This window comes from Malaclemys terrapin, chromosome 3 (assembly GCF_027887155.1).
Source record: "Malaclemys terrapin pileata isolate rMalTer1 chromosome 3, rMalTer1.hap1, whole genome shotgun sequence".
NCBI classification, from domain to species: domain Eukaryota; kingdom Metazoa; phylum Chordata; order Testudines; family Emydidae; genus Malaclemys; species Malaclemys terrapin.
The window spans coordinates 46,588,299-46,600,956 of NC_071507.1; the positions used below are offsets into that span (position 1 = coordinate 46,588,299).

A 12,658-nucleotide genomic window follows, 5' to 3' on the forward strand; every position below is an offset into this window, starting at 1 on the left:
TTTCACTCAGGCATAGTGTCGCAGGTGAGCCCTGCCTCACTTCTCTTTACCCGGGTTAGAAACGGGACCAGACAGACATAATTATCAAAAAGCACCCCCCTTTCTGAGGGTCTAATGTATTAACGACAGTCATAAGCATAAGCAGGAGCTTACTAGATACAGGTGGGGACCTTCAGTTCAACTAGCAGTCTCTGGCTCCTCCCTTCAGAAGACTCTTCTTTCCTGTGCCTTAAGGGTGCTGAGCAGGCCAGTCTTTCCCTGCCACCATCTCCTTGTGTCTGCCCTGCTATAAGGGACCAGGCAGCATTTATTCTGGTCTCCTTTTTGCAGCTTCCTGGCCTCAGGTCTTTAAAGAAACAGTAATGGGATTTCCTCTCAAACACTTCTTACTCGCAGGATTGCTTCCTCTCTTCCAATATCCCCTGAGTAACTTGTATATATAATTGGACCTTTCAAACTTTTAAAAGGGCAATGCCACATGACAGGGCGGGCTGAGCATTAGGCCCCATAACCCTTAAGGCACAGACCACCCCATCACATATGAAAATAAATTAATAATTGCATATGACTGTCAGAAGTAAAAACTGAACTTGTGCAAGGCTTTTTGCATTAGCCTTTGCTTTTAATCACTTCAGATGATTTTTAAAAAAGAGAATAAAGATGTTTAAAAGAAGCTGAAAGGCAACCTCGTGTACACATACAGTCCCTAATAAAAAATTCATCCCATTTCCCATAACCTTTAAGTATTTATTAGATATTGTTATACCAAATAAAGGTCTGGCCAATAACGACTTCATCACAGATGACCGCGCAAGGGATGCAGAGGAAAGGCCCAAGGAACACTACGGCAGGATGGTGGATGGCGAGTTTGCTGTAAATGCTTGTGGACTCCTAAGGCCTGTCGATGAAGATCACTCTACTTTGCCTACATCAAATATCCTCTTTGTGGTGACCTTATTGTTTAGACTCATTAAATAAATGCAACCTTTGTTGGAGGTGGGAAGGACCCTGGAATGCTAAGTGTAAAAATGTTTTAATGTTTGTGGTGCCTATGGAAAGTAACAATGTGACACTCTAGGATAGCTTCAGGTTACTGAGAATACTACAGCAATATATTGATTTTATTAGTTCTGAAATATAGCACAGGGCAAAGTAAGGTACAAGATAGCAGATGGTCTTTTCATAAGGGACACAACAAACCTGACTCAAAAATAATTAAATAGTGCAATTATTCTCCAGCTCTTGGGAGCATGTAGCTGCTCAGTGTTGTGGTCAGATTGTAAATATAAATTTATGGTAAAACTTACTGTGGTCAGATAATTCATATAAAAATGGCTGTATATGCTTTCTTCTGGGGGGAAGACAAAATGGTGACATTAAGCTGCATAAGCAATGTATTTGAAAGTCAAATATTTACTCTGGTGAACATGTTTAAAGCATCTTTTGCAATGCAATTATATTATAAGTATTTTTTTTAAAGAAGAGTTTGGTATAATTGGGGAGATCATACAATAATACTGTTTGACCATCATCTATCAGTAGAACTCTCTGAATTGTTGGAGTACAATTTGGATCTAATTCATAGTGATAGCAGTCTATGGACACATATTTCACAGTGTGAGGAATCTTCAGAAAATTGCTAGCTCAACAGGGTATAAAAAAGCCTACTGTACAAAAAAGGGAAGTGCCTCCAAATTTCCTCCATGAAATTTGAGAGGTTAATCTTTTTGAGTGAACACACACATCTGTGTGACCCATCATGAACTGTAATGCCAACTATGCACTATATTTTTGCTTTGCAATGTTTTTCGTGAGTCCTGTGTGGCCTTGCACTTTAACAATCATCACCAGATGCCTTTTTTCTAGCAGACGTGTAATTTGACTAGAGGTTTAGATTTGCATATATCAACATAAACTGGGTGTGTAGCTTATATTCATATATGTTCATGCTAAGATAAAGCAATACAACCTTTTAAATATCTTTCATTTTACATAATAAATATGGTGTATTATAATTAGAAAATACCTTGAAATATATTGTGAAAAATGCCTATTTGTGCATTTCATAGCTACAATAAAATATTGGTATGTTATTAATCCAAAATGTCAAACATTTTTGGTTCCCCTTAAAATATTCTGCAATTTTTACTATTCACTGTATATACTCGTTCATTAGCCCATTCGTTTATAAACTGACCCCCCCAAATGGATAGCTAAAAACCGTATGACCCTTTCATAAGCCGACCCTCTATTTCAGGGTTTGGAAAACTTTGGCTCCCGGACTGTCAGGGTAAGCCACTGGCAAGTTGGGACGTTTTGTTTACTTGGAGAGTCTGCAGGCATGGAGCCCCTACCTCCCTGTGGCCACGGTTCACCGTTCCCAGCCAATGGGAGCTGCGGGAAGTTCCCATTGGCTGGGAACAGTGAACCGCGGCCACAGGGAGCTGAGGGGCTCCATGCCGGCAGATGCTCCAGATAAACAAAACGACAGTGTATTAGATCAGGGATTGGCAACTTTTGTCACGCGGCCTGCCAGGGTAAGCACCCTGGTGGGCCGGGCCAAGCACCCTGGTGGGCCGGGCCAGTTTGTTTACCTGCCGCGTCCACAGGTTTGGCCGATCGCGGCTCCCACTGGCCGCAGTTCGCGGTTCCAGGCCAATGGGGGCAAATGGGAGCGGTGGGAAGCGGCACGGGCTAAGGGATGTGCTAGCTGGGCCGCGTGCCAAAGGTTGCCGATCCCTGTATTAGATCTTCAATTCAATGATTCCATAGAGTTTAAAATCATCACATTTTGGTGTAGACCCGTTTATAAGCTGACCCCCGCTCTTTGATGCGTCACTGTTTTACCAAAAATATTCAGTTTATGAACGAGTAAATATGGTAATTAAAATTCTCATAGTGGGATTTTCTCCAGCAAACAGCCTAACATTAGATAATTCATAAAACAGATACATTTAGAAACTATGTTTACCTGATTCTCTTGTCCGACCATGACTCCAGACACTAGACACTGATCCTCCTTCATTTGAGGCAACCACTCTATACAGGTATTCTTTAAAAAAAAAAAAAAGAGTGAACTCAAGAACACATTAATGCAGAATGAAATAAAAGTGTAGCATTTCATTTAAGGGCCCAATGTGTTACCTGTAAATGGCTGTAGACCACTCTCATAAACACTCTGCTCTTTGCCTCGGTAGACTAGGATGGAGTCATTTCCCCTGCAGTTAACAGCACTGTCAGTTGATAGGCATCCGTCCAGATTGACTCTGACAGCACTGCTGGACACAGATGCCAAGTTAACGACAGCACCTCGTGTAAATTCAACATCCTTCATGCAACCACCGAAACCTAGCAAATAGTAAGGGATTAGTATCACATAAAGGGCTTCAGTCGTTAATTAAGAATCATTTTTGTTCCTTGCGATGCTACATTTTCTGCGATAAGAGGAGTTGGGTGTAAATGTTAACTTTCAATTTATGTTTGAGAAATGATTATTTCCCCCCCACACACACACCTTTTACATATTAAGCTTGTAAGGACTCCTAATGTTCCAGTGTTGAATTCCTGCCACACTGAAGTATATACTTATTATTAAACATTCCACTCTCTGTGAAAAAAAATCCCCAAACTTTATTTTGCCTCTTCATATGTTCAAAGGTATTAACATAAAATCAGTGACTAATATTAATTTTAAGTTTGGGGTCAGCCCTCACATTTCATATTTTCATATTCCATAAATTTGCATTATATTCTTAGTCACTTGAACTAAGAAGAGCCTATGGACAGCAAATATACTTGCATATAGAGGAAACATGAGCATAACAGAGATTGTCATAACTGGACCATACTTGGTACCTCATTCACAAACATAGCATAAAACACCTCCCAATCATAGGCAAAATCGTAAGTGACTTGAACACTAGAAATATGGCTTATTACATACATTATAAATATATTAAATAGAGGAGCTGCACCAGGGTTTTTGCCGCCCTAGGGGGCAGCGCTCCTCCTCTGAGCATTCAGTGGCGGGGGTCCTTCTGCTCCATATCTTCGGGGCACTTCGGTGGCAGGTCCCGGAGTGAGTGAAGGACCCGCCGCTGAATTTCCGCTGAAGACCCGGAGCCGAAGGACCCCCGCCGCCGAATTTCTGCCGAGGACGGCAAAATGCCGCCCCCCAAATCCTCCCACCCTAGGCGACTGCCTAGGGTTACCTAGTGGAAGCACGGGCCCTGATTAAATATAGTTATTCACAATAGGAACATTTTAAAATAGTGTAGTTGTACAATTTTCTTGACATTTCTATGATTTAATTTACAAAGGAAATGCATCTCTTCATAAGGCGATGCAAATATAGTACTATGATTAGGGCTCTACCAAATTCATGATCATTGCGAACTGTGAAATCTGGTGTCCCTAGCATGAAATTTGGTCTTTTGTGTGCTTTTACCCTATACTATACCGATTTCATGGAGGGGGAGGGAGGAGGAAGACCAGTGTTTCTCAAATAGGGGGTCCTGACTCAAAAGGGAGTTGCAGAGGGGTCACAAGGTTATTTTAGGGGGGTTGCCGTATCACCATTCTTACTTCTGCACTGCCTTCAGAGCTGGGTGGCTAGAGAGTAGCGGCTGTTGGCCAGGCACTCAGCTCTGCAGTCAGCAGCACAGAAGTAAGGGTGGCAATACCATAACCATGTCTTCCTTACTTCGGCGCTGGTGCTGGTTCGGCCTTCGGAGCTGGGCTCCCAGCCAGCAGCCGCCGCTCTCCACCTGCCCAGCTCTGAAGGCAGCGCCGCCGCCAGCAGCAGTACAGAAGTAAGGATAGCAGTACCACAACCCCCCCCAATAACCTTGTGATACCCCTCCCACAACTCCTTTTTGGGTCAGGGCCCCTACAATTACAATGCTGTGAAATTTCAGATTTAAATAGCTAAAAGCATTAAATTTATGATTTTTAAAATCCTATGGCCGTGAAATTGACCAAAATGGATCAAGAATTTGGTAGGGCCCTAATTATGATTTGAATATGGTACAATAGCCAGTAGTTAGAATAATATAAAATAATATAGTAACTGGATCAGAGACCTTGATTACTTTTAAAATTAACTCTGGAAATTAAAAAATAGATTGCTCATTCTCTCATGCATCAATAACTATAATATAGCTCTTGGGAAAATCCTATATTTCTATCTAAGGTACTTTTATGGCCTTCATTACCATAGTATCTGAATGCCTCACAATCTTTAATATGTTTTCCTTACTTCGACCCCCCTGTGAGGTTAATCTGAAGCACAGAGAAACTAACAAATATTTAGCTCACAGCAAGCTCGGTTCTGACTCTATCCCTCACACGCCTGCTGCACTCTAACTGTCCATTGTGGACCCTACTTTGATCTAGTCCTCTTCTAAACAAACTGTTAAAGTGCATCAGCAGGGTCCACAACGGACAGTTGGAGCATGGCAAACTAGTGAGGGGTAGATTCACATCTCTGATTAGTGGGAGCAAAATGTTCATGCAGACAAGCCCAAAGTGACTTGCCCAGAGTCACAAAGGAAGTAAGTCTTTGGTGAGACAGAGAATTGAATCCAGGTCTCCTAAGTCCCAGGCTAGCACCCTAACTACTGGACCACTCTTCCTCTCTATTTGTCATTGAGATAGTATTCCCTATAGCTCATTTTTAATTCAGTTATTAAATTAATTATTTTGATGAATGTAGTATTGTTGAGAGGTGCAAAATCAACAGCCATGGAAACTGATGTCCTTTGTTTATCCTAAGACAGTTGCAGCACAGAAAATGATAGTGTAAGCATCCACAAACATCCCCACATTGATCTGTCCACACTGCCTCCGCAGGTGAGATAATCATTCATGGATTCTAACTGAACTTCCCAACAAGGCTTGTAATAAATGACAATTGTCATATGGCTTTGTGAGGTAGATACCTTATTTGTGATGGGGAACTGAACAATGCTCAGAAACTTATGTCAAATAGACCATTGAGCAATCATCAGTTGGTAACAACATTTGGCCTCTGAATCCAACTAAGCTCCCATGTATATCCCAACAATGAAAATTAGAATTAATTCAAAGTTGTACTTTACAGTAGATAGTATAAAGCACAAAACATGAAATTAACACACCAGGATCTATTATTGACAATGTATCATTCTGCGGATTATAAATACAAGTCTTGCAACATCAGCTACTTTCAAATTTGAATTACATTAAGAGAAACAAACAGTAACACACATTACAATACTTTCTAGATTATGCATCCTAAAATATTACCTAGAAACGTGCCATTTTAGTCACATTTTCTCTTTCTGACAAATGCTTCTGTGACAATCAGTGTTCAGACACCCCAAAGGGAGAACAGGGAGGTTGAAACCCAAAGAATAAGCAGTTGAACCAACTTATTTTATAAAATGTTATTGTGCTATAAAAATGTGTTGAGTAAAATCTTTTATGAAAGCTTGTAACTTTCTAAACTTAAGAATCTTTATGAGCTATGTATACGGGTTATGGTTATTTGTGTATAGAGAGAAATGAGCTCCTAAACTTCAGCTCCACTTCACAACAGGACAGGGAGAGGCACTTTCCAGTCAGGTGTTTACACATAATCAGATCCAAGTTACTACCTACTGTCTAGTATCAGAGGGGTAGCCGTGTTAGTCTGAATCTGTAAAAAGCAACAGAGGGTCCTGTGGCACCTTTAAGACTAACAGAAGTATTGGGAGCATAAGCTTTCGTGGGTAAGAACCTCACTTCTTCAGATGCATCTGAAGATGTGAGGTTCTTACCCACGAAAGCTTATGCTCCCAATACTTCTGTTAGTCTTAAAGGTGCCACAGGACCCTCTGTTGCTACCTACTGTCTAGTCCAGGAAATAACAAGGACGGGCCATTAGAGTTAATGGAAAAACTTTGAGACATCCCAGCTCTCAAGTCAAGAGGGGGTTTCCACACGCGGAATATACAAGAGTCACCATGGACTGAGGCCTGGTCCACACTAGGAAATTAGGTCAATATAACCACATTGCTCAAGGGTGTGAAAAATCCACACCCCTGAGTGACACAGTTAAACTGACTTAACCCCCAGTGTAGACAGTTCTATGTCAACAGGAGAATTCTCCCCTTGACCTAGATACTGCCTCTCAGGGAGGTAGATTACCTGTGCTGATGGGAGAACCCTACAGCTGCAGTCTCTACAGTGTAGATAAGCCCTGAGAGAAACAGGGTGGGAAGCCTTTTAAAAGCAAGCTTGTGCCTAAGGTTTTGCATCCAGAAACTGAGGAACAGCCTCTGGGCAGGAAGCTGTCTGTGAAATGCTGGATCCCAGCTATAGTTAGGGGATATTTGCTCTCCCTCACCACTTCATCTTTGAATCTGTGTTTTTTCTATTAAGTAAACCTTTTGTTTATTTTTACCCCAAGCAGGTCTGTGTTGTACAAACTGAGTGGAACATGGGGGCCAAAGTAAGCTGGTATCTGGGCGGCTGGTTTCACATCTTCAGGGGTGACAAATCAAAGGAGAAAAGTCCAAATGTCTAGTAGTTAAGAACGCAGGAAGGACGAATCTGGGGAGACTTGAGACTAGATGGGCTATTGGTGTCATCCTGCAAGATGAGACTTTGTGCTTGTGGGCAGGCTACTGGTGTCAAGGATCTGAACCATAGCTGTACAGCATTAACACACCCCGAGCTTACAGGGCAGGCAGTGACAAAGCCCTTTACTGTTCCTCGTGATCACCAAAATGTCACATACTCTCATTCCTATTGGTCACACTGATAGGCTACAGTTGGGAACATGATAAAGTCAAACACGTTAAAAATATGAATATAGACCAATATTTTCAAACATGGATGCTGAAAGATGCTCATTTCAATCCACATTTGGGCACCTAAATAGGTGGCTTGTTCCTATTTCAAGTCAGTGAGGATCCAGCACTTCTGAAAATCAGACCAAATTTACTTAGGTGCCTAAACATATACTTTAGACACTCACCTTTAATACTGTTTGGCCCTAGATTAATTGTTCATAGATCCCTTGGCTACAGGAATTGGGAGTGCATCAACTCAGAAGTGATACCATCTGGTAAGATATAGCGTTAATGGGACATGAATAATGGATAATCCTTTTGGGCCAGAAAAATGATGTGCATAGGGTCTGGGGTAGGTTATAATGTATTATGATGCCTACAGCTACTGAATACTAGAAAGAACATGTATTAATTACTTGTGAATCCTAGTGCTTTGGGTTGATTTGAACCTTTCCATATCTGTGAATTCATAAAGCTTGAAAAATTGTCTGCCTAATTTACTTGAATACAGATATTCAACATCAACACATGTATTTACCCCACTTGAGATGTTCAATACTGAATACCAATATTAGACAATTCACATATAATCTACTGACTACCATTTGATCGTTTATGATAGATTAAAATAAAATTATGAATAATGAATAGCTTCATAAATAATGACAAGTTTCAGAGTAACAGCCGTGTTAGTCTGTATCCGCAAAAAGAAGAACAGGAGTACTTGTGGCACCTTAGAGACTAACAAATTTATTAGAGCATAAGCTTTCGTGAACTACAGCCCACTTCTTCGGATGCATATAGAATGGAACATATAATGAGGAGATATATATACACACATACAGAGAGCATAAACAGGTGGGAGTTGTCTTACTAACTCTGAGAGGCCAATTAATTAAGAGAAAAAAAAAAAAAAAAAACTTTTGAAGTGATAATCAAGCTAGCCGAGTACAGACAGTGTGATAAGAAGTGTGAGAGTACTTACAAGGGGAGATAGTCAACGTTTGTAATGGCTCAGCCATTCCCAGTCCTTATTCAAACCGGAGTTAATTGTGTCTAGTTTGCATATCAATTCTAGCTCTGCAGTCTCTCTTTGGAGTCTGTTTTTGAAGTTTTTCTGTTGTAATATAGCCACCCGCAGGTCTGTCACTGAATGACCAGACAGGTTAAAGTGTTCTCCCACTGGTTTTTGAGTATTTTGATTCCTGATGTCAGATTTGTGTCCATTAATTCTTTTGCGTAGAGACTGTCCGGTTTGGCCAATGTACATGGCAGAGGGGCATTGCTGGCACATGATGGCATAGATCACATTGGTAGATGTGCAGGTGAACGAGCCCCTGATGGTATGGCTGATGTGATTAGGTCCTATGATGATGTCACTTGAATAGATATGTGGACAGAGTTGGCATCGGGGTTTGTTACAAGGATAGGTTCCTGGGTTAGTGGTTTTGTTCAGTGATGTGTGGTTGCTGGTGAGTATTTGCTTTAGGTTGGGGGGTTGTCTGTAAGCGAGGACAGGTCTGTCTCCCAAGATCTGTGAGAGTAAAGGATCATCTTTCAGGATAGGTTGTAGATCTCTGATGATGCGCTGGAGAGGTTTTAGTTGGGGGCTGAAGGTGACAGCTAGTGGTGTTCTGTTATTTTCTTTGTTGGGCCTGTCTTGTAGGAGGTGACTTCTGGGTACTCGTTTGGCTCTGTCAATCTGTTTTTTCACTTCAGCAGGTGGGTATTGTAGTTTTAAGAATGCTTGATAGAGATCTTGTAGGTGCTTGTCTCTATCCGAGGGATTGGAGCAAATGCGGTTATATCTTAGAGCTTGGCTGTAGACAATGGATCGTGTGGTGTGTCCTGGATGGAAGCTGGAGGCATGTAGGTAAGTGTAGCGGTCAGTAGGTTTCCGGTATAGGGTGGTATTGATGTGACCATCGCTTATTAGCACAGTAGTGTCCAGGAAATGGACCGCTTGTGTGGATTGATCTAGGCTGAGGTTGATGGTGGGATGGAAATTATTGAAATCATGGTGAAATTCCTCAAGGGCTTCTTTTCCATGGGTCCAGATGATGAAGATGTCATCAATGTAGCGCAAGTAGAGTAGGGGCGTTAGGGGACGAGAGCTAAGGAAGCGTTGTTCTAAGTCAGCCATAAAAATGTTGGCATATTGTGGGGCCATGCGGGTACCCATAGCAGTGCCGCTGACTTGAAGGTATATATTGTCCCCAAATGTGAAATAGTTGTGGGTGAGGACAAAATCACAAAGTTCAGCCACCAGGTTAGCTGTGACATTATCAGGGATACTGTTCCTGATAGCTTGTAGTCCATCTTTGTGTGGAATATTGGTGTAGAGGGCTTCTACGTCCATAGTGGCCAGGATGGTGTTTTCTGGAAGATCACCGATGGATTGTAGTTTCCTCAGGAAGTCAGTGGTGTCTCGAAGATAGCTGGGAGTGCTGGTAGCGTAGGGTCTTAGGACAGAGTCTACATAACCAGACAAGCCTGATGTTAGGGTGCCATTGCCTGAGATGATGGGGCGTCCAGGATATCCAGGTTTATGGATCTTGGGTAGCAAATAGAATACCCCTGGTCGGGGTTCTAGGCATGTGTCTGTACGGATTTGTTCCTGTGCTTTGTCAGGGAGTTTTTTTAGCAGATGGTGTAGTTTCTTTAGGTAATCTTCAGTGGGATCAGAGGATAATGGCCTGTAGAATGTGGTGTTAGAGAGCTGTCTAGCAGCCTCCTGGTCATATTCCAATTTATTCATGATGACGACAGCACCTCCTTTGTCAGCCTTTTTGATTATGATGTCAGGGTTGTTTCTGAGGCTGTAGATGGCGTTGTGTTCAGCATGGCTGAGGTTATGTGGCAAGTGATGTTGCTTTTCCACAATTTCAGCCTTTGCACGTCGACGGAAGCAATCTATGTAGAAATCCAGTCTGTTGTTTCGACCGTCCGGAGGAGTCCATGCAGAATCCTTTTTTTTGTAGTGCTGGTAGGGAGGATTCTGTGGGTTAGTATGCTGTTCAGAGGTATGTTGGAAATATTCTTTGAGTCGGAGACGTCGAAAGTAGGATTCTAGGTCACCGCAGAACTGTATCATATTCATGGGTCTGGAGGGACAAAAGGAGAGGCCCCGAGATAGGACAGACTCTTCTGCTGGGCTAAGAGTATAGCTGGAAAGATTAACAATATTGCTGGGTGGGTTAAGGGAGCTACTGTTGTGGCTGCTTGTGGCATGTAGCAGTTTAGATAGTTTAGTGTCCTTTTTCCTTTGTAGAGAGGCAAAGTTTGTCTTGTAAATGGCTTGTCTAGTTTTTGTAAAGTCTATCCATGAGGAAGTTTGTGTGGAAGGTTGGTTTCTTATGAGAGTATCCAGTTCTGAGAGCTCATTCTTAATCTTTCCCTGTTTGCTGTATAGGATGCTGATCAGGTGGTTTCGCAGTTTCTTTGAGAGTGTGTGACACAGTCTCTCAGCATAGTCTGTGTGATATGTAGATTGTAATGGATTTTTTACCTTTAGTCCTTTTGGTATGATGTCCATCTGCTTGCATTTGGAAAGGAAGATGATGTCTGTCTGTATCTGTACGAGTTTTTTCATGAGGTTGATGGATTTCCATTCCATACGGCTAAATGCAGTGCCTTGCATAATGACAAGTTTCAGAGTAACAGCCGTGTTAGTCTGTATCCGCAAAAAGAAGAACAGGAGTACTTGTGGCACCTTAGAGACTAACAAATTTATTAGAGCATAAGCTTTCGTGGACTACAGCCCACTTCTTCGGATGCATATAGAATGGAACATATAATGAGGAGATATATATACACACATACAGAGAGCATAAACAGGTGGGAGTTGTCTTACTAACTCTGAGAGGCCAATTAATTAAGAGAAAAAAAAAAAAAAAAAAAAAAAAACTTTTGAAGTGATAATCAAGCTAGCCGAGTACAGACAGTGTGATAAGAAGTGTGAGAGTACTTACAAGGGGAGATAGTCAACGTTTGTAATGGCTCAGCCATTCCCAGTCCTTATTCAAACCGGAGTTAATTGTGTCTAGTTTGCATATCAATTCTAGCTCTGCAGTCTCTCTTTGGAGTCTGTCTGGTCATTCAGTGACAGACCTGCGGGTGGCTATATTACAACAGAAAAACTTCAAAAACAGACTCCAAAGAGAGACTGCAGAGCTAGAATTGATATGCAAACTAGACACAATTAACTCCGGTTTGAATAAGGACTGGGAATGGCTGAGCCATTACAAACGTTGACTATCTCCCCTTGTAAGTACTCTCACACTTCTTATCACACTGTCTGTACTCGGCTAGCTTGATTATCACTTCAAAAGTTTTTTTTTTTTTTTTTCTCTTAATTAATTGGCCTCTCAGAGTTAGTAAGACAACTCCCACCTGTTTATGCTCTCTGTATGTGTGTATATATATCTCCTCATTATATGTTCCATTCTATATGCATCCGAAGAAGTGGGCTGTAGTCCACGAAAGCTTATGCTCTAATAAATTTGTTAGTCTCTAAGGTGCCACAAGTACTCCTGTTCTTCTTTTTTCATAAATAATGGTTTATTTGCAAAGACCTTGTTAAACAAAACAAAACAAAAAAACAAAGAAAGAAAAAAAAGGTAGAGGCCAAAATTCATGGGGCGGGGGCAGGTTGGTTTAGGGCCATGTTGCAGGCATTTTGCATCCAGATGGTCCCTGACCAAGGGCCACAGATAACTCAGTGTTGAACAGAGCAGAGAAAGGCAACTCTGTTTTACACTAGGGATTAAGCCTGTCCCAGAACTGGGAGGGGGGTAGGAGATAGGGAGCACAAAGGTGAGTTGAAGTACCTTTGTCTCCCCCTC

At 41.7% G+C, this 12,658-nt stretch overlaps 1 protein-coding gene across 1 annotated transcript in view; it reads right to left on the reverse strand.

Moving 5' to 3' along the window:
* The window catches only part of USH2A (usherin), a 565,863-nt gene that overhangs the window by 340,851 nt on the left and 212,354 nt on the right, over nt 1-12,658 (reverse strand). Inside the window, exons 27-28 of the mRNA XM_054021626.1 lie at nt 3,145-3,348; nt 2,972-3,052 (exon numbers count right to left, since the gene is read on the reverse strand). Coding sequence (XP_053877601.1) covers nt 2,972-3,052; nt 3,145-3,348 — 285 coding nt within the window. The remainder of the gene's footprint in view (nt 1-2,971; nt 3,053-3,144; nt 3,349-12,658) is intronic.